Genomic DNA, 25,796 nt, shown 5'->3' with positions numbered 1-25,796 from the left:
TTTTTTCCTACTCTTTAGAGCATAGGAAAGATGTAAAAAGAAGCATTGAATAAGTTCCATTTTATTCTAAATAATTGACCACATTATATGTGGTAATAGCAATTACATATGAGCACTCAACTTTGCCAAATTAGTGGGCTGTTTAAGAGTATTGTCTCACTTAATTCCCCAATCCACACTATGCTCCTGTACTTCCCAGTTTAATGGCAAGAGCGAATGTGAGGTGAAGTAACCGACCACAGCTTGAGAGGCTGGTGAGGCACGTGCAGCTGGCCCCTGGCTTCAGTGTGGCCACCGGGATGCTACTGCCGTCCTCCAGGTGACCAGCTTTGTCACGTGTGATGCCTGAATCAAATGTTGCTGTCTTAGAAGTGTTGTATCAATCAGGGTTCCCTCATAGAATCAGAACTGTTCTGAGAACTGAAGAATAAAGGATTTGGTAGAGATTAGACCTTTTCTAACTGTGGGAGTTAAAACCTTAAAAGTGGTCCTACTGGAATCAATCCAGTTTTATATATGAAAATTCCCTTTCAACCCAGAAGTTTTTAATGTGTCTACCGTGTCTTACAAACCTCACATGTTGGATTTTCTTGGCAAAATACTATTATCTGATATACCAGGCAGATGATGAGTTAAATTGAAGACCAAATCATGAAGATCAAGTTTTAAAACTTTAACAATACTACTGGACTTGAGTCAGTCCTTAAAATTTCACAGATGTTTACCTGCTTTTAAATGTAGGCCATGGGAAGTGGTGGTAGAGCTAATCAAGGCCCTCCCTGCTGGCCTGCAAGCATCACATTCCACAGCATTCACAGTTCCCATGTCGTGGCGTTGTCTGTGTGACACTCAGGGTTAGAGCTCCTGTGCATCATCAGTCTTTTTCATTAAATTCATTCCAGGGATGCCTGGGTGGCTCAGCAGTTGAGCGTCTGCCTTCAATTCAGGGCATGATTCAGGGTCTGGGGATCGAATCCCACATCAGGCTCCCCAGTGGGAGCCTGCTCTCCCTCTGCCTATGTCTCTGCCTCTCTCCGTGTATCTCTCATGAATAAATAAATAAAATCTTTTAAAAAAAAATCCATACCAGTAGTTTCACCATTTCCTTATGAATGGACCATACAAAATTCAGAATTCTTAACCTTTCTCCTTTGGCTTATTTTAGAACCTTTGAGCTCAGGACACATTCATCTGTAGCATCCATGCAGAGATCATAGTCTTTCTAACATGCCTTTCCACAGACATGGTGATTTCATCCCCAAGCATTGTATTTTGAGCACTAATCTGCTCTCTGTTAAGAATATTTTGGACCATGGCACTAAGCTAACTAATTTTTATCATATGCTCATTAAAAATCTAAAATTTAGTCTTTCTGTATCAGCTGCCTTAGGTGGATTTCCAGGTAGTATTTATTAGAGTGGTTTTTTTCCACCTATTTCTTGACTCTGACTGTGATATTAACCTTTTATAATTAAGACGCTCTGTCTCTTTGACACATAGTATGCCCTTTTAGTTCTTCTTAATCTTTTTTTTTACCTCCAGTCTTTTTTTTTTTTTTAATTTTATCCATTTACTCATGCACCACTTCGTTGGTACCTTTCAAATGCTAAATGCTGTCCCATTTATCCTTAGTAACCATGCTGAATTTTTCTGTCCTTTTTAATATTTAGGTTTTATTGGATGAATGTAGATTGCACCTTCTCTAACTGTGTCTTAAATAATTGCCACTTAAGGGAATTAAGAACTACAAGGGAAGGAAAATGCTGACCCATAGACTAAGCAGAGGGAGAAAACGTTCCCACTGGGTCTAATTTCCTAAGAAGGACCATCAGGATAGTGGCGAGGGCCTGAAATTATGGTCTGAATGACCTCTAGAAAACGATCAGTCCACAAAGGAACTTGCCTGTGTTTGCACCAAGCAAAATAGGGATAGGTAGTAGTCACCCCACTGAAGAAGGACAGCTAGCTCCCTTGTCCTTGGCTAGGTTATAAAATCACAAGGAGAGAAAATAATCATTTAGACCACAGAGACAGAGTTGACATTGCAGGATAAGACATGATGCAAGGTTGTGAATATAAGCTGGTATAGGGATCCCTCTGATCCAGGAGATGGGTTAATAAAGTATCTTAAATTCTAAACTTGTATTTTTAATCATGTATCATCTATTATTTTAGGACTTAATTTCTAATTGTTTGTAAGACATAGGCATTTATCTAAACATGCATACCTAAAACATCCATTAGACTTTTCACACTCTGTTTCTCTCGTATTATTTGTCATTCTATAATTCTGGACTCTTGAGAGTGAATATACTGAAATAAATGAGAATTGAAGTGCGAGAAAAGTGACCTTCATTATGAGATCTTTATATATCATTATCATCACTGCAGCGCTTCCTATTTAAAAACAAAGTGTAAGGTAACAAGTAGAGTTTTTATATATGATGGCATTCATTAGCTCAATAATAATCTGACATTAGGAGACCAATGTGGAACTATTACAAACAATTAATTGTATTTTCAAATCTTTTATTTATCAACACCAGACACTTAATAATTGAAGTGTGAAGGAGAAAGACAAAAAGTAGATGTCAAATAATTAAGAAGAAAGGTATCATATCTTTGTTCTAAAAATATTCACAGGAATTGAATTTTTATTTTAAATTCTTACATAGTCAAGTGATGATGGAGACAAACTTCATAATATTTGTATGACCTCACAGCTACAGAAGACATAAAAGACAGAACCAAAAAGGGAAAAACAGTAAACAAAGCTTCACAATCAATTATGAGAAAATATTTGCAACTTTAATCTTCACAGAGCCAGGATTAATATAATGAGCATTCCCATAGAAGGTCACTATTCCTAATTTATCAAAACCTCCCTCAAATGGATTTTTTTTTTTAAGAAAGAAAAATCTAGGAGTGCCTAGGTGGCTCAGGTGGTTAAGTGTCCGCCTCATGGTTTCAGTCCAGGTCACCACCGTCTTATGGCCGAGAGATCAAGCCCAACATGGGGCTCCATGCTGGTTGTGGAGTCTTTTTAAGATCTTCCTCTTAAAAAAAAATAAGACAAATTGGAATAGGCATTTTAAAATCTAGATTACCAGTAAGTACACACAAATGTGTTTAACCTCACTAGTTATCAATTCTTTACAACAATAAGAAGCCAGTTTTTAACCATTGGCATTGTCCATTTTGGACAGTTAGAAATCTCATATATTATTGGTGGGAGAGGGACTTGCTAAATAACACTCTTTTGGATTTTAAAACAAATATACTGTTGACCTCAGCAATTCTATTAAAGCATCATTCTTATGGAATAAATAAATGTACTGGCATATAAGGATACTTTGTTGTGAGTTACAGTGATGGTCAAACCTGGACACCACTACGTTAGTGCCCCTCAGAAGGGGACTGTCCTTACAGTGGACACAGTATGCTACTGTTAAAAATGAGCTGGATGATAGGAGGCCTGGGTGGCTCAGTGGTTTAGCACCTGCCTTTGGCCCAGGGTGTGATCCTGGAGTCCTGGGTTCAAGTCCCACATTGGGCTCCTTGCATGGAGCCTGCTTCTCCCTCTGCCGGTGTCTCTGCCTCTCTCTCTCTCTCTCTCTCTCTCTCTCTCTGTCTCTCTGTTTCTCTGTCTCTCATGAATAAATAAATAAAATCTTAAAAAAAAAACGAGCTGGATGTATACATATTGACCTATGATATGATGTGAGTACATGCAAAATGCAATTGCAGAGGAATGACCTGCTGTGACTATTTCTTTCTTCGAGAAGGAGAAAGAACCCACCTTGCATGTATATTTGTATGAGCATGAAGAATCATGCAGACGACATAACAGCAAATTGTTAATAGTGGCCCATCTCAGGGTGTCTGTTTAGATGGTGAATGGATCCTGTGCATTTTTTCTTTAGACAACTCTGTATTGCAGTGGTTTGTTTTCATGACAAACATATTATTTCTCTTAAGAGCATCTATGAAGACAATAAAATGCTGAGAGTGTCCCCAGTTTCATTTGTTAACATATGTAGTTGTTTAGGAGAAATGATAGACCTCACAGTGCAAACTTTTTTGTATTTCTCACAACGTGTTGCTTTTTGACATCAGAAGGGAAGGCAGTGAGTGCTCTTGACACTATTCTAGAGACTTCAGTAATCAGAATTAAGGAAATAAACCCCTCTCTTCCGGTTCTGTCAAGATTGCCAGCATGGGATGTAAAAAACAAAAACATGGATTGTCTACTAATGCGATGAGGCTGTGTTACAGGGCTGGGCACCATGAGACAGGCATGCAGTAACCCTCCGTCACAAATAGGACTTAGAGCTGCAGTGGGAACATCTGTTTAAAAGAAGAACTCTTATGAGAGATTGGGGGGGAGGGGCATGATTGACAGGTAGGCCTGCCTCTGGAACTGACCTTTCCTGAAGGCCGTGGGTGGGCCAGGGGAGCAGGGTCCTGGTGGGCTGGAATGAGGAAGGAGACTCCAGATGAGGCCCAGGACGTTGGGAGACTCCAGAATTTGAAGATATGAGAAGGGTTTTAAACTAAGGGAAACAGAAAACCAGGGAGGTAACAGAGGAGAGACGTGGCAAGCTTCCTGACACTCACTAGCTCTGTCTCTTGTAAGAAGTTTGGCTCCAAAACCCTGACATGGTAAGTCGTACTTGGTGGGACTGCTGTAAGAGAAAAATGCAGTTGGTTCTTATTAGATGTCTGCTACATACAAGTCACACAGGGGGATCTTGTGCCCTCGGCATCCAGATCCTTTTGTTTACCTCTAGCCCCCTGACCCTAAACCAAGCCCAACCTTACTGGGGAGAAGGCAGGAGAAGGAAGAGGGAGCACTCCCTTCTGGAACATACTACATTTTCTTTTGTTGTTTGTTGCTTAATTGGGTTCCTTGAACCATGTGTATAAAATGTACATTTCTTTTAAACATTTACACAGAAATCCCTTTTGTTAGCTCAGGATGACCGAGAGGAAAGGTGCTAGAGGACACTGGCTGAGCTCCTGCAGTGGAGACAGGAGGGGGTGGGGCAGGGGCCTGCTGCCAGCGCCTTGTGCACCATCACTTCCCTCGAAACTGCCAGAGTCAAGGCATCCCTACCCAATGCAGTTTCTTCCTGCGACTTTTCATATAAAAGTGTTTTGCGGTGATTTTGTGATGGCACTTCATAATTACAGAAGACTTCTGCTAATCCCTAAGTGATTGCTTATCTAAATCCTGAATTTTTCTGACTGACGACGTATTTGATGGTGTCTCATATGTCTGTAGCATGTGCGTTCTGGGCACCCACGGCCACACTTCCCCCAGCCCTGCGGTAGCACAACACTGTCACTCACGCACGCACATCCTGTGGCCGTTTGGGTCCTGGGGCTCACTGGTTGAACACATGTGCTCCACGCCGACCTGCATTCATTTAGCTCATCTGCAAGAGTTTTCAGTAGGTTTTCTCAATAACAACCCATTGATTGAAAGGTTAGGGTGGTAGTCCAGGCATGGAAGGAAAAACAAAAGCAAATATATAGACACATTCAGACACACACAGGGTACTATAACGGTTTGGTAAGTAAATATTTGAGTACATCAAAGACAAGTAGGGTTATAATAAATAAGAATAGATCAGAGCTGCCCAGAGTGGCATTAAATAGGTTACACAGCTACATTATTCCTTCCTAAGTATACACGAAGTTGCTGGGATGTCTTCCCTTCATTTATTTCCTATTACGTGAAGCCTATGCTTGATGTTATCGATGCAGAGTTGCATATCAAAGATGCTGTTATGAGAGACTACACAGCTTTAAGCCTGAACTCTACAAAGAAAGGAAGAATTTCCCCAACAATGGTGATGTTTATTGATGATTATTTTGTTCCCTCATGTAGAGTCAACAAAGCTGTTCTAGGGCTGGAATTATTTCCCTTTCCATATATGAATTTCTTCATGTTCTTAATGACTGCTGCAAGATGGCAGGATGGAGTTAGAATAAAATCTGTCAGCCTAAAAATAATTATTTCCATTTCTGGATATGGATACTCTGTGGGGCTGGTTTATACTGAGGCTATAAGCTATTATTGATAGACTACAGAGAACAAGGAGACTGTGATTTTTATGTCTACCTCAATCCTTTTTGCACACATCTTCCCTGCAAAATGGAAAGTGGGCCTTTTTTGGAGTCTGGAAAATGTACTGTAGCCTCATGGATCCTTGCTACCAGAGAAAAATTAAGATCATCACAGTTGTCTTTAGGAGTTCTGCTTAATCTTGGATGATCTCTCAAAATGTTATATTTTTTCTCTTTGTTTTTTATCTTAGCTGAAGTTTTGGTGACACACACTGGGGAAAGGCTGGGAAGCGCACCTTCCCCTGGCCTAGTTTTGGGGTCAGTGAGCCAGACTGGAAGCCCTGTGTGATGCTAATCAAACTTGACTTAAAATAGACAAGACTTTCCTTGACTGGTTTGTGAAAATCTTTTTAACTTTTCGAATATTAAGTTTAAAAAAGAAAGCAGTTGGCCATTGCAGAGCAGGCTTTTCGTGAGGCACTTGGTGTCTGAGCCTGAAGCATGTTCTGGTAGATCACTGCCAGCCCCACAGCAACTCTGGGCCCCTTGTCACCTTTGGCAGTGATCTGCTACACCCCCTTGCCATTGTGGAAATAACACTTGCATCCCATATCCAGCGTGACACTAGAGACTTGCTGATGAATTTGGATTATTAGAATTTTTTTCGGTCTTCTTCCAACATCTTCTAAGAACCCTCTATTGGAGGAATGACTACATAGTAGATCCTGTTGTAAGATCTATTATTAATTTATTTTAAAGATTTTCCTCATTCTATTCCCAGAGCAGTCACTTTGAAAATCATCAGGCCTACCAGTTACTATTTATTCCAAAAAATGAATTCATTAGGGTTGTTTCCACCCAAAAAAGCCATTGTAAAATTTACAACCAAGGATTTATAACTAGCATGTTGTTATTTTCATGAGAATTCTGATTTTTCTTGAGCTGATTTATCTAGAGATTAAAAATATAGATGTCATTGAAAGAATGATAAGTGTAAAATCATTTTCCTCCACAGCTAACTTTTAGATTTTATGTTAATAGAGCTTTTAGCACATTGAAGTTCTCTCACTCACAGCTGTTACCTTATGTATGGAGCATTCATTTTCCATCTGACGATTGAGCTATTTGTCTGAGTGGCTCCCCTTTTGAAACTTCACAGAGTTTTTTAAGGAAACTGGGCCATGAAAACCTTTATGTTTGTCCTCCATCAAGACACAAGACGTGGCTATACTGATGAGTGAGGTTGCAAATAGTGTTACACTTTGCTATTTAAATTGCCCGAATTGAACAGTGTAGTTCTGCATTCAGCTTATAAATTACCAATACATTGGATTGTCCGGTGGGGGTAAGCTACAACTACAAAGCTAAAATGTAAAGTCTAGGAAGAACCAGAGTGTGCACCATAAAGTAACTAGAATGCAATCTTTAGTGTGGGCGTTGGAGGTTCCTGGCCAACGCACCCCCTGTTGAGCTCGGCACAGAACGCTGGGACCTGTATTGTATGAAGTAGGGCCCTGTGGGTGGCATGGGATCAGAGTGACTTTAAGGAGAGTTCCATGGCATAAAATGACATTCTGGTTTTAATGAGGAGTGTTGCCTTTATTTCAGACCTTTATAAGATTATGCTAGATACTATCTGTAGCTCCTCTGGAAGAATGTAAACTGCTAACAGAAATAAGATGGGATGTTGTCCTGGGATAAAGATTTTCCCTTTTCATAGCATGTTACCTAAAGTCTGAAAGCAGGTTATATCTAATCCATATAATTATATATAAGTGGAGCCTGAGAGAGGTGTAAAATATTTAGTTCTTTGGATCATGGTAGCAGATCACTGGTTGATATTTATGTCCCACCAAAGGCACCTACTCAGAACATGAACTTACCAGCTTTTGTGTTCTTTTTATAGGAAATAAAATCCATTGATGATTTTTTTATTTAAAAAGTGTGTTAATCTACATTGATTTCTAAATTTGTTATGGATTCCTTAGCTGAGAAATACAGTTCATCACTGACTGTTCTATTACCTGACAGCAATTGATAAAGCATCCGTGCACAAAGTGCCAGAAAAGGTTAATATTTATTGATTTTTATGGTGCTACAACCCATGTAGTTTTGCCATCAAAGATGTATGGCCACCAGCACTGGAATCTGTAAAATTGCAGAATGCACACTTGATTTTATTATAACCTATGCCAGTATTCAACATTTAAAAAATGACAGATATTTAACAAAAAGCTCTGAATGTGTAGCCACCCTGAACCTGTGACTGGAATTTAATATTTTAACACGAAGCACAAGAGCACTTAAAAACTAAAAATTAATCCTTGCTTTACAAATAGCAATCACATTTAGCCTTTTCTTCCACTTAACTATATGCTATTGATCCGAGAAGATGCCCAAGCAAGTGATAGCTGGAATTATGAGCATTAAAGGGCTTGCTTCTTTAACAGAAAAATGTGTAATTAGCAGAGAAGTGGGGAAAGCCTATGTTTAGTTTTAAAGGAGTTTGAAAGAAGCAGTTTGAGTGCCACACCAGTTTCGCATATAACCAAGAACAGTCTCAGGTCCGGGGATCATGAATTTATTCCCTGGTTGCAGATTGTGGGTAACAATGAGGAGTGCGCACTGTTCTTGTCTTTTGTTTTTTGTTTATCTCCATCTGAATTTCCCAGACTGAGATTCAGTCCTTGGGTTACCTACAACACCAGAAATACTGACCTCTATTCATTTGCCTACTTGAATACACTTAAAATTTACGTTACTTTGCTGATTGTTTAGTGTGTCTAGATAATGTGTAACAGATGAAATAAGACAATTTATGAATTACTTTTTTAACCCAGAGAATCCACCATAAGTTGTCCCCTGGCCTCCAGGGCCATAGACTTTAAGGGTGAATCAGAACTAAAACCCTCCGTCCCTATTTTTTTAGATGTTTTTGAAAGTGGGAGCTGGAATTTATTTCTACAAAAGATTTAATGGAACTTCTAATGCTAAAAACAAACAAGTAAACAAAAAACTACTTTAACCAACTGAATAAATTGCGGTGCATCCTTCAAATATGCTTTTAGATCTTCTACCAGTTTCCGCAGATTCTGTTTTTTCTTTCCCTCACAAACAGCTTGCCCATGTTGTTACGCTTATTTAGGGAAGAGAAAAGAGTTTGCTTCTTGAAAGGAAGCATCCTTTTGCCTAGAAAACTGCTGTCATAGCTCACATATCATTGAAATATGTGGCAGCTTCAATTCTAACATTGAAAAAATTAAAAAGACTTAAGAGAGAATTCCTGACTCATGTTCTCAAAGCTGATGACAGTATGCAGTATTTTCCATAAAGACTTCATTTTCCCCTCCTTTTATTAATCTTATTTATAATATTGTTAAAATTTTCTTCATGAATACCAGTGTCACATGAATCTAATTCTTTACATCATTTTAATTTGTCAATTTTCTTTATCATTTTGTCATTTATCTAATATTCTTCTTTCTCTCTTCTTCCCCCTTTTTAACCAGGCAAGGTCTCTTACTAATAGCATAGTGATTAAAATAGTCTTGCTTAAGGAACATTGCTCCGTTACACTGTTGTTTTGTTTCCATATAGCCTGGTTTTGCAGCCTCCCAACCTCAGAGCTATCTCTCTGGCTTTTTTTGCTGTTCCCCTTAAACCTGCCGATGACAGCTGAGTGACAGGCCCCTTAACACTTCCTTTCTTCTCTGAAATTAGACACTGCTGCCATAGGCTGTGCATTGGTGTCCAAGACACCTTCACCTCTGGATCAGCTGTCACCTGAGGTGTGGACGACTATGTGAAGATGGCATTGGGATCTTAGCCCATTCACTTCTCTTTAAGTCGCACTGACTAGGAGCGCACCACCCAAAGCCAAGTGTACAAGGACACATATGCAGGGACACATTTTATATGACAAACTAAAATGGAAAAAGGAAAAAGAACCATTTCAAACCACGTATTCCAAATTAGAGAATCATTTTAACTTTTATGAACAACAGTGGGAATGAAGACAGAGGTTTCAAATTTCACAAAGCAGATACCATGAGGGCTGGGAGATCCTGTGATTCTCATAACTATGGAATTTATTTTCTGCCCTGCCCCCAGGAAAAATAAACAAATCCTTTGAATTACTCTTTTTTTGTCAAGTATGTTTTATTTGACTTTTAGTTTCAAATTCGCCCTTTTAAAAAATGTACTTTATTTTGTGAATTGTCGGAAAATGTGAACCATCAGAGGGAAAATATCTTAACCCCATTTTGAATTGGTTCATTTCCTTATTTACTTTGTATTTTAGTTCTAAATAAAACATATATTCTGACAATTATATTGAAAACATTAATGCATTCTTTATAACAATTATCTGCTTCTCATTCTCTTGCTTTTTTTTGGATTGAAACTAAAAACTAAACATGACTTTAATGTTTTGGTTTGCATTAGAGATGCATTCAAAATAAAATACAAGAAATGCTTTACACATAAATGTGGCAGAAAAAATCAGGTTTCAAAAAAATAAAAATCAGAAGATATCCTGGAAATCATGACTAAAATAATGTGACAATTTTTAAACTTCGACTTTGAGCAACTAATCTATGTTGCTGCCTTTGAGAGGGAGACTTTTCAAGTACATTTTAATTCATTCTCTTTAGGTGAGTTTAATCACATGAACTGATAGGCTTTTTTGCTTAATACTATTAGAGTTCTTGGGTAGCTTTTGTATTGAAAAAATGTTTTTGTCTTAGTGCTTGACGTGAAGCTTAGTGTAGTCTAACTGGTTTACCTTGTCAGTTTGATTAGCAGAAGCAGCAGGTCATTGTTGGTTACCTAGCAGATGATGTTTTCTTGTCCTAAACTGGGCTGTGCAGAAACCATTCCAGGAAATTAGAAGTACCTTAGGTTTTTCTTCTTCATTTGCATCTTCTTGAAAAGGGGAAAAGCAGTTTTGTGGATCCTTTAGACAAGGATCTTCTATATAGTTTCCTTTTTTCCTAGTGAATTGTATTACCTAGTTTTAGCTGAAATCATCACTGGTTTCATGTGACCTAGGAGAATTAAAAATATTGTTAATTAGAAGGCCCAGGTTCATGATGTTTTCCATGGCGGTCTCCTCTGAGCTGTTTGTTGATTGCAGCTCGTTGGGGAATTTCAGAGTATCATTTGTTGTAGTGGACTTGGCAAAGTATGAAAAGTACTTCAGTGGGGTGTGATGTGCAATGGCATCATCTATATTAAAAAATAAATCTGAGAAATTTTCAAGACATAAAAGTAATGGGTGCTGGGGACAGGCTGTAGCAGCCGTGTCACCCAGCGGCCACCCAAGCAATCCTGGTGCAGGGGTGCAGATGCTCCCCTCTGCTGCCCCCCTCCCCTCCCACCCAGAGAGAAGGAGCATGCCTGGTGCTGGCAGCACTAACAGAAGCCCTGTACAGACAGACAGGTGGGCAGGACCACAGGACCCAGCTCCATCAGAGGGAAGGAAGCCTGAGTCCACTCTCCTCCAGCCTCTCCAGGAGCAGTGGCTCTTCCCTGGAGCCCTTTGTTTGCACTTCCTTCCAATTCTTTCTTTTCTCAGGTTCTTCTGATGACCTTTCAGCCCCCTCTCTTTTTTTTATTGAGTGTTTCACACAAGAACATGGCAAAATGCTATAAATTACCCACAAAACTGAGAGGGAGAGGAAGAATGACTTCCAAGGTAAAATAATCAAGTGCAGAGCTGACAATAGAACCCAGACCCGGCTCTCGATGGGCAGTGCACCAGGAGCTATCGGGAGCATGGATTACCCATCTCCTTTCTTTAAAGAAGGTAATCTTGGCTGCCTTGAGGGAGGTGGTATTCTTTTGTGACCACTTCTCCTTTTTCCTTACATTGCTTTAACTATTTGGAGGAGTGAATTCTTCTCGTAATCCTTTGTCCACTAATTTTCTTTCATGGGAGCTTTTGCTCACTGGCCACTTTTTTCATTACATGTGCCATGGGAATATCTTATTTTACTGTTAATTTATTACAACCTGCGCTTGTTAATGTAAGGTGTCTGCTGACATTTACCCACACTTGGTCTTTGTTCCTCAGGCTGCCCAGTGTATTTATAAAACCACATGTTCCAGATTACTAGTTTTGAGCTGACTTTTTCCCTCTTCCTTTTTTTCCACAAAGCTTTGTATCCACAGACACCCCCCCCCCCTTTAATGTTTCAGCTCTGTCAAAATTTCTGATCTAGTTCTGGGTTCCCATATAATATGCCTTGAATTCCCAACAATACCAAATAGATTTCTTACTTGGTATTCTGAAATAGTTTATTTATAGTCTTGAAAATTATATTTCTTAAAAAAAGAAAACTCTCATCACATCCATATATTACCAATCCTAAAGCAAGATCAAGTTTACCTTTTAGGAGACAGGGAAGACAAAATGATAGAGAATATGTTGGTGGGGTGGGGGAGGGAGTGTAAAATAAACACCAATACCTTGAAATGTAAGCACTTGAAACTTGTATAAGAAGGCCATGTAAAAATGCAGCTAGCTTTAATTAGAAATGAGAGAAAACAACACTTAGAATAGCTGTCCTCAAAATAAGATTTCAAATCAGAGTTAATGTATTCTGAAAAAGGCAGTCAAAAATGAAGAAGAAATACTGTAACTTTTAACTCTTAAGGCGTTTTAAATAAAGATTTTAGTTCAGCAAATTAGAAAGCATGCTGGCATATGAATACAAAGGGCGGTGCGGTCCGAAGGTTGGAAAGCAAACCAGGTAAATCTGCAGTTAGCCATTGTGGCGATTTATAGAAAATATGGAACTAGAAGTGGAAGGGATATAGAAATGGAATTATGTAGCTAGTAAATAGAGCCAGAATATTTGAAATAATACATAAGCCATTTATATTTTTAGTAGCTATGTTTCTTCAGGCAGACACATATTTGCAGTCAGATACTTATAATGAACCATTGGAAACTTGTAAAAAGCCAGGGAAAATTGACAGTTGAAAAGGCCATTGAGCCAGTAGCTAGTGGATCTAGAATCTAGTCCTATTGCTCGTGGTCACTATTTGCATGAGCCACTTAAACCCTCCTCTGCCTTACTTCCCTGAATGCAAAATAAAGGATGAAATTTTAATAGGTGAGCTCACTGGGTCTTCCCAGGGGTGATAACACTATAATTATGTGAAATTATAAATAATACTCCCTTACAATCCTAATCTCCTGGTAATCTCTTCCATAATTTTCATTTGCTAAGATTATAAGGAAAAGCATGCATATGAGACCATTGGGAAGGTTTATGGGTTAGGAAGGCCAGGAGGACTAGGTACAGACAAGTTAGGAACAAATTCGACCCCTCAGATGTTCTTTCCCACAGAGGACTGTGATGGGCTCTGAATGTGCAGTGATATTTGTTCCTGCCGCGAGGAGACCACAGAGCCTGCCTGGATATCTGTTGGCATCTCTCTGAAATCTGAGTTTAACACAGGGACTTGCATACCGAAAGCACAACCCCAGTGGGGGCAGTGTTTAAGATGACTGGTCCCCTCTGTAGATGTCAGTTCAGAGAATGAAAACTAAACTATCAGGGATCCCTGGGTGGCGCAGCGGTTTGGCGCCTGCCTTTGGCCTGGGGCGCGATCCTGGAGACCTGGGATCGAATCCCACGTCGGGCTCCCTGCATGGAACCTGCTTCTCCCTCTGCCTGTGTCTCTGCCTCTCTGTCTCTCTCTGTGTAACTATCATGAATAAATAAATAAAATCTTAAAAAAAAAAAAGAAAACTAAACTATCACATAATGGCGAAAAACAAAAACCAAAAAACTGTTAGATTTTTTTCTGTGGCCTCCCATTGGTTGTGGTTCGGCTGACGGCTCCAGGTAGCTTTCTAGTAGCAGAAAAACAGAGCTGAGCCAACAGAAAGCGGGTGGTAGGAGGTTGTCTGGGAAGCAGGCTTGCTTCCAGGCAGACTCCAGGCCAGCCTGCACAGCAGCGGGCCGCCTAGGAGAGGGTCCAGGTGGCTGTCCTCAGGGTCCTGTGGGGCCTGGAGGGTGAGGGAGCATCACCTGTGACTGCAGCTCCTGCCCCCCAGGCTGGAGAGGCACCTGTGTCTGGCAGCCAGAACATGCCCTGTGACTTCCCTGATCTGTCCCCACCATACTAAACAAGTGGTCAGTTAACAAGGTGAGAAAGATCCCAGTAGCCTCCAGCACCCAGCAGGCCCTCAGCGATGGCGGATGTCTTATCATTTCTGCTAAGAAGAATATGGGCCTCTTTTAAAGGAATGGGAGCCTGTGCCAGGGTGGATCATGCCGGAGTCTTCCTGACTAGCCACAGCACCCTCTTAGTCCCTTCATATAGTCGCTGTGGCGTCCCAGATGCCTGCAAGGTATGGTGGCCATGGTCTTCGTCGAAACCGTTCTGAAAACACTGCTGCTGGGTTCATGAGACCTTATTTCAGACGCCTGCCTACTGCCTCTCTTTTGCTCTGTGGCAAGTAGCTTTGGAATTAACTTCTCTCTAAGCCCTGGGAGGTCTCCCATCTTCTTGCTATTGGGAATACTCTGAACACACATACTTCATCTCCCTCACTCAGCTCTCCAGGGTTTTCATACTTTTAACAGGATGTGGTTTTTAATGAGGCTTCTAGAAGCTTCAGAAACTTCTTTAATGATTTTGTTTTGACCTTTTGCTACTGCCTTTACTGGGACTGAATTGATCAATCAATACTGAAAATTTGCTACCACGATTAAGATTTTATTATTTTTGCGTGCAACTTTTTAAGTTTCCTTTTCTTGGTTCTGGAATGGGCACCTATTAAGCATTATAATGGGGAACATGCAAGAGTCCAAACAACATGGGTATTAAGTCCGTAACAGCCGTGTTCCCAGGTATCTCCAAACCTTCACATTTACCCGCCTTTACGTTGCTCTGTATGAAATAGACATTTTGAACAGATGTAAGCAGACGATGCTCACTGCCCCTTCAGTTCCTTGGCCACAGTGGAAATCCCCAAGGGCCCGACACGTTGCGGGGGGGGGGGGGGGGAGATGAGGGGGTTCCATTGGTCCGGGGCCAGGGTCCTTTGCTCTCTTCCCTCTCTGTTCCTGCTTTCCTTTCTCAGTGGGTTTTAGATACGTCATCCCCCATCAAACTGCCTGAACAGTTTTGCACGAGGATCTCGTAGAAAATGGGCAAAATCCAGAACCCCCAGTGCTGTGTCTCATGCCCCCCAGTTCTCCATACGCTCACTGCTGACACCGTGCCTCGCTCTGCTTTCTCTTTTCAGGGGTTGGGTGCTTTGGTGGCAGTGTTTCCACATTTCTTCTTGGTCACCTTCTCAGTGGTCCTGGAATCACTTAACTCCCAGAAAAATCTTGAAATATGGCATGTTATTTGAATACATAGTTTTCTTTTTAAAATGCAAAATTTTATTAACTTCATATTTGCAGATTTATTACATCTTTAATATTTACTATATATGTAGGCTTTAATCTCATTAATTTTTCTTCATTTTCATAGCAAGTTTTCTTTACACTTATTAACTTTTGGAAATAAGCTGATTTTCTAAATAATAATTGCTAAGAGTATTATTTTTTAAAATTTTTAACAGGAATACCAAAGACAATTGGAGAATAGAACAATTATACAATATAGGATCTAGGCGGGGAACCAGTAATCCTAGAAAGTTCTCAACATACTTAATAGAGCACATGGAAACATTCCCAGAAATTTAGGAATACACAGTAAATAATGATCCTCCCCCCAACAGCTCCAGGAGGTATTGCTAGAGTAACCACAATAGTTTCTTAAGGAGCTCTCCCGGGTTCTGGTATTCAAGGGTAGCACCCCACCCCTTATCATCTGTGGGAAATGGGCACTTCAGTGACCAGCAGCCTGGAAGGCCAGGGAGAAGAAACTATTGGATCACCTTAGAGCAGTGACTGACTAGATAAGTCAGTGGATCTACTCACATTCACGACGCCATCTGTGCGCTCTTGGAAGCTGATGCACATCTCCTGATCAGTGTGTGCCAGGCACCGGGTCTGTGCTGGGCACCAGGTCTGTGCCATGTTGGGTCATCCCTCGCCCTCCCGGCCATGGCCCTGGTGCCACACTGGCAGTGTCTCACATGGGCAGAGGGAGACGAGGATTTGGCCCACCGCTACCTGCCAGCTCTCAGCAGAAAGGACGATGATAAGAAATAAGTCATACTGTGGTGCTGTAGTTGGGATAGAAGCAGGAAGAGGAACCAGAAAATTGGGTTAGTTGGGGGGACAGGGTGGGGCTGCAACTATTTTGTGTACAGTCAGGGGAAATTCTCTCTGAGCAAACGACTCTATAAAACAGTTTTACTGACATACAATTAACATCCAACAGCCTGCACACAAAGTGGAGGATGTGTTGAGTTTGGGTGAATGTATAAATACTCGAAGCCACCACCACAATGACAATAAGGAACACAGCCCTCTCCCCCAGAGTTGTAAGGAAATTTCTAGTACAGAGCGTGATCCATGTGGGGCTGGAGCCGTGTGGGCCTGTGGTTGGGCAGCATGCAGAATGAGCTGTCCAATGTAAGGAGGGTGGCCCTGGAGGGACTAGGGCCAGCGTGGTGGGCTGCTCAGGCCTTGTCCATAGGGAGGCCTGTGGAGGTTTTCTTCTGACTCTGACGGAAGCCATGGAGGGAGTGAGCGAGAGAGGAGCCTGCGTTGGTTTATCTTTTGAAGAACGTCACTCACTCAGACTTCAGTGTGGAGAGATGTGTGCTTGGGGGGACAGGATGATCACAGCCAGAGACGGTGACCATGGGACAGAGGTGGTGAGGGCAGTCAAATAAGGCTGGAAGCCAGCTTTCTCTCTGCCGTCTGACCCCTAGCCACTGTGCCCCTTACTTGGCTTGCTACCTTCTGGCCAGGGACCCTGGATTCCTGGGATGAGGCAGTCAGCCTCCATTTGTAGATTTTCATATCTGTGTTTTCCGACTTGCACACTCGCCACATGCTTCTTGACCTCCAAGGAGACATCCTCAGTCTCCTTAATGTGGACTTTTTTTAAACTTCCGCAGTGCTTATTTCCCTTGTGTCACATCCATTGTGGGTAGGATCGTCTTCCTGACTGCACACAACTTCGTGTCATTAAGCCCAATAGTTGCTAATAGTGTGCTTTATTTAGAGAGGTGCTTTTAAACTCTTGTTAATGTTCTTGAATTACACTTAATTGGAAAGATTTCCATATAGTTGTGTAAAGAAATATAGAAGATTTGTTTTAATCCCCTAAGAATGTGACAGCAGAGTATTCTAGTATCTTTCACAACCCAGATACAATACCTTATTTTTATGTCATTGAATAGACTGGAAATTTATTTTTGGTAGATCCCATAACACCAGGAGAAATCAGAAATCTGAGGGCACTGTTGTTACCTTTTTTTTTTTTTTTTCTGGGGAAAAATCTAGACCTTAACTGTAAGGAAAAAAACAAATGGGCTCAAAGGAAGTGAAAGAAGGGAGTGTGTGTGTGTGTGTGTGTGTACACACATGTGTGCAAGCACACATAAATATATATTTTAAAATATTTTTATTGGTCCTTGTAATAAAGGTAAATACTTCAGTTGATTAAATTTCTCTTTACTTTTCTGACATTAAGATGTTCAAGATTTAAAAACAATTTAATGCTTTCTTTAAAAAAGGAAAAAGGGGCCAATCTCCGCATGTAATATACACTAGAGAAACACTTTTTAATCAATTGGCTTACTTAAAATTATTTCTAAAACCATTGTATCTAGAAACTATTACTTAGGAGAAATCGACTAGATTTATTCTAAAATGATTATTTTTTAAATAGACACCTGTATTGCTCTCTTCTCTTTATATGTGGTTGTTACTGTATATGCTTAAACTGTGTCATTAATATCCATATGATTGGGTCAATACAGATATTTTATTAAGCTTGTTTTCTTCAGCTTTGTGTATAAAATAAACAATATTGGACAAAGAAAACATAATATGAAAGTTCATTGTTTAGTAGGAAATCAGTATGTTAAGAAGAACTGACACTCTAACCACGTAAAAATGATCAATATTTTCATGAATACAACCAGCCTAAAGGTTTTTTTGGATCTTGGGTAGCCTAACTTTTATCATTTGAAGCTTGAATCACTACCAAAGGCTGACAATCTACTGGGTGAGAAACCAGTGCGTTTTTATAAATACACACATATTTATTCATGTATTTAAAATTCAGGCTAAGAGTGTATGAAGCAACTGTACTTAGCAATAGACGTTATTTGGCTGAAGAACTCGTTTTTTAGGCATATAATCTGAGTCGTAAAAAGCATCTCCCTCCTTCGTGTCTCCCTCCCTCTGACACGACAACCCCGCCTACAGCACTTCTGACTCCAGAGGGAGAGGGCTGCACACCCCGCGCAGTTCCACAGGACAGCAGCTGGACATCCTACAACTGAACTCAGTTCTGACGCCGACTACCTGGAAGCAGCGCCCACACCCCGCAGGTGAAGGGCTCAGCCCCACAGGACTTTGCCCACTTCAGATGCCCATTGCAAGTCCAGCCTCTCATGCTTCTGACTGGCTATAAATCAGAGGTTCCCATGTGACTCCCTTGGGTCTTTATTTGCTGGAGCAACTCACAGGACTTAACATGTTTACCATGTTATTAAAGGATATGATAACAGATCCAGATAATTGATGAAGACATACTTCGGGCAAAGTCTGGGGGGGACCCTACCACAGGAGCTTCTGTCTCCATGAAGGTAGGGTGCATCACCCTTCCAGTATTCAGATGTGGTCAGCAGCCTGGAAGCTCTCAGAATCCCATGCTATTGGGATTTGATGGATGCTTCCTCGGTAGATATGGTCAGTTATTACTTCTATTTCCAGCCTTTCTCTCTAGAGAAGTAGAGGATGGCGCCAAGAATTTGGAGCCTCTGATCATAGCTTGATCCTTTGGTGATCAGCCCCATCCAGGAGCCACTCGGGAACGCCCCCTAGAGTCACCTCATTAGAACAAAGGACCATCCTAGTGTTCTTACCACTTAGATTACAGGGCTTGAGGAGCTGTCTGCCAAGACCTAGGTCAAAGACAATAGGTTCTTTTGTAGGAGCTATACTGCAGTGTAATGGGTAAGGGGGACCAGGGTTAAGTCCCATTGGTAGAATCTTCAAAGAAACGATGTTCCAGATGCTCTGTTCTCCAAAGTGGGGGTAATGGAGAAGTTACCCAGAGTCACACCACGTCAGAACATGCTGATGCATCACAGGTCTTAGGAAATCCATCAGACTCAAAGCCTGTGGCAATTGGAATGTCATGGTTGGGACGCACCTTGCAGGGCCAGCAATCCTTTCTTCTTGTACTTACCTACTCAATCCGCATTCACGTAGTCCCATGTGAACACCGTCAGTGACAGGGCCATCCCTCTCCATGTAGCACATTGTGCCAATCTCAGAAAGTTCATCTGTAGGTTGAGACAGAATATTTTTCCCCGTAACTTCCCAGGTCCCTGGTTCTTTATTCTCAGAAGCTCCAAATTAGAAATCTAACACCATTTTCTATTCATCTTGAAAAATTGCTCCTTTCCTAAACTGTAAACTTAAGGACAAAAAATAAATCGCCAGTATCCAGTTAAGACAACTGCAGATGTTTCTTGTTTATTAAATTGGATAAATTTCTAGTGTCCTCTTCTCATGTGACACTGTCCCCATTTCATCACGGTTTAAGACTGCGATTGTCTCTACCAAATTTCATTAGCTACTTTACCATCTTCCCGCTCTAATGTACAAACCCAGTGCATACTATGATCGCATTTTCATTGTCCATATGTAATATTTGCAGCACACATTGTATCAGCTCTGGCTGATGTAGAGAGGTGTGTGATGGATCAGATGCATGGCAGAGATGGGATAGATATCCTGTATTGTGTGTATGATGTAGAGATGCAGTGCAGGGTCAATGCTGGCTGATGTGAAGGTGAAGACTAGCAATAGAGGACATAGCTGTGGCTCTCACCATCCTGATTCATATTCCTTTTGGCCTCCTCCCTCTCGTCACTGCCGAGGAGTGCACCCAAACTCAGCATGCTGTGTGTGTGCTAGGTATGTATGTGGATTGGCTTAAAGGAGAAAATGAGTTTGGAGCAGTGATGGGAAGGCAGTAAGGAATGTGTTTTGGGAGAAGGAAGCCTTGAAGGATGGAAGTGGTGGTGTGTGTGGAGTCTAACATGGGACCTGAGGGGCGGGATCTTACCTGGGTTCCCGGCGTTGGGGTGTTGACCCTCTGTTGCAGTTCTTGAAGCATGATCTTATCAATAACCAGAGATAATCTGACAGAGTCATCTTAAGTAAATTTGGCAAGATAATCATATAAATTAAAACGTTTTTCTTTTAAATTGAGAAATATTACTGTCACATTGACTGGAATACTCCTGTCAGCAATCAATACATTTTTCCCTAGAAGAGCCACTGGTGAAGTCAAATCATAGTCACAATGTTGCTTTACTGTGTTTAAAGCCAGAACAAAGTAATTGAGTTGAATTTAAGGAAAGTAACTGCTGTGCTCACCTGAGGCAGTGGCCTGGCCAGCCCCGGGGGCCCTGTGGTATGGAAGTCCATCTCTAGGGTGCCTCTTTCTCTTCTCTAGGCAGTACTGAGCATGGTACTCCTAGGTCTGTGTTTCCTCTTCTGAGTACCATGTGGGCTTATCTTTCTCTAATACCTCCTTCACATAGCGATGTCAGGGCCACAGTTTGTCCATGGCAGCACAGGACTGTGTCTCAGATGTCCCTCCGCCAACCACGAGTCAGCCAATTGCAAATTTCCTTGGGCAGATGCTTTTAAATCTAGGATATGCATGTGACCAGCTTCTGGGCTGTGTTGCATTAATTAAATTAACTTCTGACTTTTTTTTTTTGAGTGATTCACTGTCTTCTCTCTGTATTTTCCTAATGGAACATTCTAGATGAGGGATTGAGTTTTGAAATTGTTTTGAGGAATAAACAGGAGAGGGTTACAATCTGTTATTCTTAATAGAGATTAAGAACTTGAAAATGTCAGTTTGTGTAAACATAAAGATATTTATGTAGTAAGTATCCAATTAGTGAATTCCCTGGATGTCTGCATTGACAGTTCCTATTTTATTCACGGAATAATTTGAAGATGAGTTCTATTATGGGAGGAAGGTAGATAGTGCCATAATGGAAGGAGCTTTTATGGATTGGGCGGGTATTTTAAACTCTCTGAGCCTCCGTTTTTTTTCCCATAGAATGTGTGTGATAGTACTAATCTTCAGGATTTATTGAGGTGATATATGTAAAGCTCCACTTCGGCATATACTTTGTACTTAACAAATGGCAACTTTTATTATGATAAGAATCCTTTGAGAGGAAAATGTTTATCATTGTTTTTATGTGAGGAATTTAGAATGCCTTTCCCACCTCTGCTTTCTTGTCCATTGGTGGAAGGGACACATTTTTCACGATCAGCTCAAGCATTATGTGTTTTGAAGCCTTCCATGAACCCCTCAGATAGTATTTGTCAGCTTCTCTCTTGTCTGGAGAACCACAGCACAAGCCTCATCTGTGGGTACTGATGAGTGAATGTATTGATGTATGTGTTTAATATCGAATATTTGTTAAGTTTCTTACCATGTTGCAACACTTGTGCAAGTGACAACAGGGTCCAGGGGCAGCACAGGGGACCATCCTTATCATCATCATCACGTCCTGAGTCTGTGTGTGTGTGTCCGTGGATATAAGAATGTCAGACCCAAACAAATACATGAATAAGCTGAAGATGATGGTAAAGGCAAGAATGCAGGGTTTGAGGATAGAAAGTTCCAGAAAGGTTACTTTTTTTTTTTTTTTTAAGATTTTATTTATGTGTTCATGAGAGATACAGAGAGAGAGAGGCAGAGACACAGGCAGAGAGAGAAGCAGGCTCCACGCAGGGAACCCAATGTGGGACTTGATCCGGGGACTTCAGGATCATGCCCTGGGCCAAAGACAGGCGCTAAACCACTGAGCCATTCAGGGATCCCCAGAGAGTTTACTCTGAGTTGACGTCTCCCAGTGAGCCTCTCTGAGGAAGAAGCCCATGGGCTGTATTGTGCATAATGAAGAATCAGCCACCAGAGACCTGGACCCAAAACTTTCTAGGCAGAAGGACGAGGAAGCAAGAGTCGGGGATGAGCCAGGTTGGCGCGTCTGACTTATCCGTGTGTATCTGCTACCTCGTGAAAGCATCAGACCATCGTTAGCATGAAGCGAGAAAAGGAATAGAATAATAGCTAGCAAGAATGCTTCCGCACCAGTTCCAGCATGTGACAGTGAGACCTTGTGATGTCTAAAATTCTAGCAGAGGTGTGTTGTTCATTGTGGCCTTGACTGAAGAAGAGTAACTTGCTGTCTAACTTAGGGAGGAAGGTGACCCCATTTGCACAGAAAACCTCTTTTGGTCATTGAGGGCTGATGCATGGGTGGCCTGGCCAGATAGGGCTTAAATGGGGAGGTGGACATGTAAATGGGAAGGGTTAGACCATGGCAGACACCTGTTCCCACCTTAACTTCACTCTTCTTCAGACCTTTCGGTGACTGGAAATTTCCTGAGACCAAGGCTGGGGAATATAACCTACTTTGTTTAGTAGAATTTTCTTCTTTTCTATATAAACCTCAAGCAGATTGTCAGCACCCGGTGTTTAATAATAGAGGGTAGTATTTATATTTTGGACTTCATCTCCCAAGTAAATTTTTAATTTCAAAGGAACCGTTCAAGATTGCAAAACTTTACACAGATGTAAATGCTAGATTGAGAGTCTTAGTAAACCTACTGCCAGTCGGCATTCAAAACAAAAAGTCAGTGAAAGTGTATGTTTTTTATTTAAAGCCTTTTATTTAAAACCTTTTTTACTTAAATGTCTCTCTCTCTCTCTTTTTTAGAGAATAAAGAGTTGAAACAGATTCATGTCTATTTTAAATTTAAATTATGGGGATCCCTGGGTGGCTCAGCGGTTTAGCGCCTGCCTTTGGCCCAGGGCGTGATTTTGGAGTCCCAGGATTGAGTCCCACATCAGGCTCCCTTCATGGAGTCTGCCTCTCCCTTCCCTGTGTCCCTGACCCCCACCCCCTGTGTCTGATGAATAAATAAATAAAATCTTTAAAAAAAATAAATTTAAATTATGCCATCATCATCATCGCAATCGTTGTCAAACAGTGCAGTCAAACACTTCCTGGCTCCTGTGACTTGGTGATTTGGTCTGGTGGCTCCTGACTCTCCTGTTACTCTTCCTTGACATAACACCCATGTGTCTCTTTGTTGGACACATCTGCCTTTCTAAGGTGTGTGCATCCATTGTGCATTTGAAGAGATTCTAAGTTGATTCATTTTAGTGTATTTTTGTTGTCTGGAAGTGGTGTTTTTGTATGTCTTTGGAACATTTTCTCTGCCCCCTTGGTGAAAACTGGCCAATTTTGGCCTCTCTAAATAGAATACACTTGGGAATCCCTTTGTTATCCCTCCAGGCAAGAGCTCCCCAGCAGAGCTGTGCTTTAATGAGTTTGATTTCAACAGTGTTTGTGATTTCTGGGTTTAAACACGTGTCTTCTGATAAACTATCTGCCATTTGATATGTAAGGTACAAATGAAAATTTTAGGGTTGCAGGTTTCTCCATTAGAGAGAAATGTTCAAAATCACAGATATGGTGACATGTTAGACCACACGATGACTTCACATTGCCTTTGTACCTGTGAGAGCAGTGTTGAAATGATAGATATTCTGGTGGGAATTTGCACCCAACAGTCTGGCTTCTTTATGCAAAGTTCAGGACCTCAGGTTAGTGCCTTTGTATACCATGTTTAACCAACTACTTGTATCACAAATTGCTTATATGCCATATTCTAATGGCCTTATTGATCTCTGGTTTGATAGAATTAAATAATTGTGGTTTTCTCTGACGTTTGAAATCCCAAAATAAGTACAGTCTTTGATTAGGTAATAGTGCTTCTTTCTTACAGAATTATTATGAAATTAAATGAGCTAATAAGCATAAAGTGCTGGGTGGAGTGTGTAGCATGCATGAGGAACTTAATGAGCACTACTTTCCTTCCTCACCTCTTCTCCACTTTGGGACCTCATTCTCCAGGCAGGGTGTCTTAGTGCTTCACACTTACTGACACTCCAACTGTATGTTCACCTAATTCCTTTATTCATCACAGCCACTCTGTTAGGAGTACTGTTACTGCCTCCCTTTTACAGATGAGGAAGCTGGGCAGTCAGACTTGAGGGCCTGGTCCAAGATCACGGAGCAGGTAAGTGGCAGGCCTTAAGGCACTGGCAGCCTGGCTGCAGTGTGCACTGGGGAGAGGGCGGTTTGTGCCACAACAGAAAGTACTTGGTGCTCAGAATGTTCCAGGAGAGTGAGGCCTCCCTGCGTTTTGGTCAGGTTGTGAGAAATGTATGATCAGTCTTGGAAATCAGAATTGACCACCTACCACTCACCTATGTTCTTTTGCCAGTTGTGCTCCTGATCAGATCCGGTCTTGCTCTGTGGATTATGTTTCTATTTTGGGAATGGCAGCAGTTTTGTTTGGACATGTGAAACGTAACAGGTTGGGAAAGCCAGGTTCACTAGGTTATGGATTTGATCAAAACCAGTTTCATCAGAGCTTGGGAAGCTATTTCCTTTAGTGCTATGTTTTGGGTTTGTTTTTGTTTCTACTGTTCAGTAAAGAAGCTTCATGCAGTGATCCTTGCTGTGCATCTTATTTCTTGCTTTTGACATGGTGTCAGTGATGTGTCTTTCTCATTACTAAAAATCTGTATTCTATACATCAGAAATATTTCATCTCATTGGTAATAAGTGACATAAACCTTTTCTTGAAAATTCCCTAATACAGGCACCTGGCTGACTCAGTCGTTAGAGCAGTGACTCTTGATCTCAGGGTCATGAGTTTAAGACTCACATTGGGCACAGAGATTACTTTAAAAAGGAAAAAAAGAAAGTATCCTAATACATGGAAAATTCTTGCTGATTTTTGCTTTTTTATCATCCTTAAGGACTGAACTATTTCCCCTAAATACTTCGAACTGTAATTGTCTTTATGAGTCCAAAATAAAGTATGATACTATGTCATCAGTCATATTCTTCTAACTTAACATCTACCAGAGAGGTAAAATCCCTGAGAGTGGGCATGTTGTTTGTCTTATCCACCAGTGAAGATCCATCCAAAGGCAAGTGTTGTACTTGGCACACATTAGATGTTCTGGATGCCTTCCACAAGAATGGATGAGTGTCAGCCCCTCAGGAACTGATCCCTTCCACTCCCATCTCAAACTCTCACGTGTACCCAATATGCCACGCCTACTCCTAAATGCTTCTGTTCTTGAGTCTGGGCCTTTGCACATGCTGTGCACCCTTGCTCCCACCTCTGGGAGGCCCTGCCTGCCTCCTTCCACCAGGCCAGGTCTGGTGCTCGTCAGCTTCCCAGAACTTGTGTTCATTCTCTAGGCACTTGCCATACTGTATGGTGATTGCTTATTTCCTGTTCCAGTTTTCTACCATAAACCCTTTGAAGACCTGGTACTTGGCTGAGTGATTTGTGGAATGGATTAATAAATGAATGAAAACTAGTAAGAGCTTATGTTCCTGGTAGACATCTTATTGGTCATAGACTATCTGTCCTTCACCTGAACTACAGTTTTGTGTCATTCTTTAGCATCACAATTCATCCTGCTCTAATAACGAG

General features: G+C 41.1%; 1 protein-coding gene across 7 annotated transcripts in view; it reads left to right on the top strand.

Moving 5' to 3' along the window:
• The window catches only part of ZNF407 (zinc finger protein 407), a 449,612-nt gene that overhangs the window by 328,031 nt on the left and 95,785 nt on the right, over positions 1-25,796 (top strand). The window contains exon 10 of one of the 7 annotated variants that reach the window (XM_072819710.1): positions 18,432-19,650. The exons of 5 other annotated variants lie outside the window; for them this stretch is intronic. In XM_072819710.1, coding sequence (XP_072675811.1) covers positions 18,432-18,508 — 77 coding nt within the window. In that variant the 3' untranslated portion in view covers positions 18,509-19,650. Of the gene's footprint in view, positions 1-9,792; positions 10,600-18,431; positions 19,651-25,796 lie in introns of those variants that run through there. One more of the 7 variants, XM_072819703.1, reaches the window with a different exon arrangement.

Source organism: Canis lupus, chromosome 1, assembly GCF_048164855.1.
Source record: "Canis lupus baileyi chromosome 1, mCanLup2.hap1, whole genome shotgun sequence".
In the NCBI taxonomy this organism is placed as follows: domain Eukaryota; kingdom Metazoa; phylum Chordata; class Mammalia; order Carnivora; family Canidae; genus Canis; species Canis lupus.
Note: the sequence above shows the minus strand (reverse complement) of the source record. Positions and strands in the feature narration are given on the sequence as shown.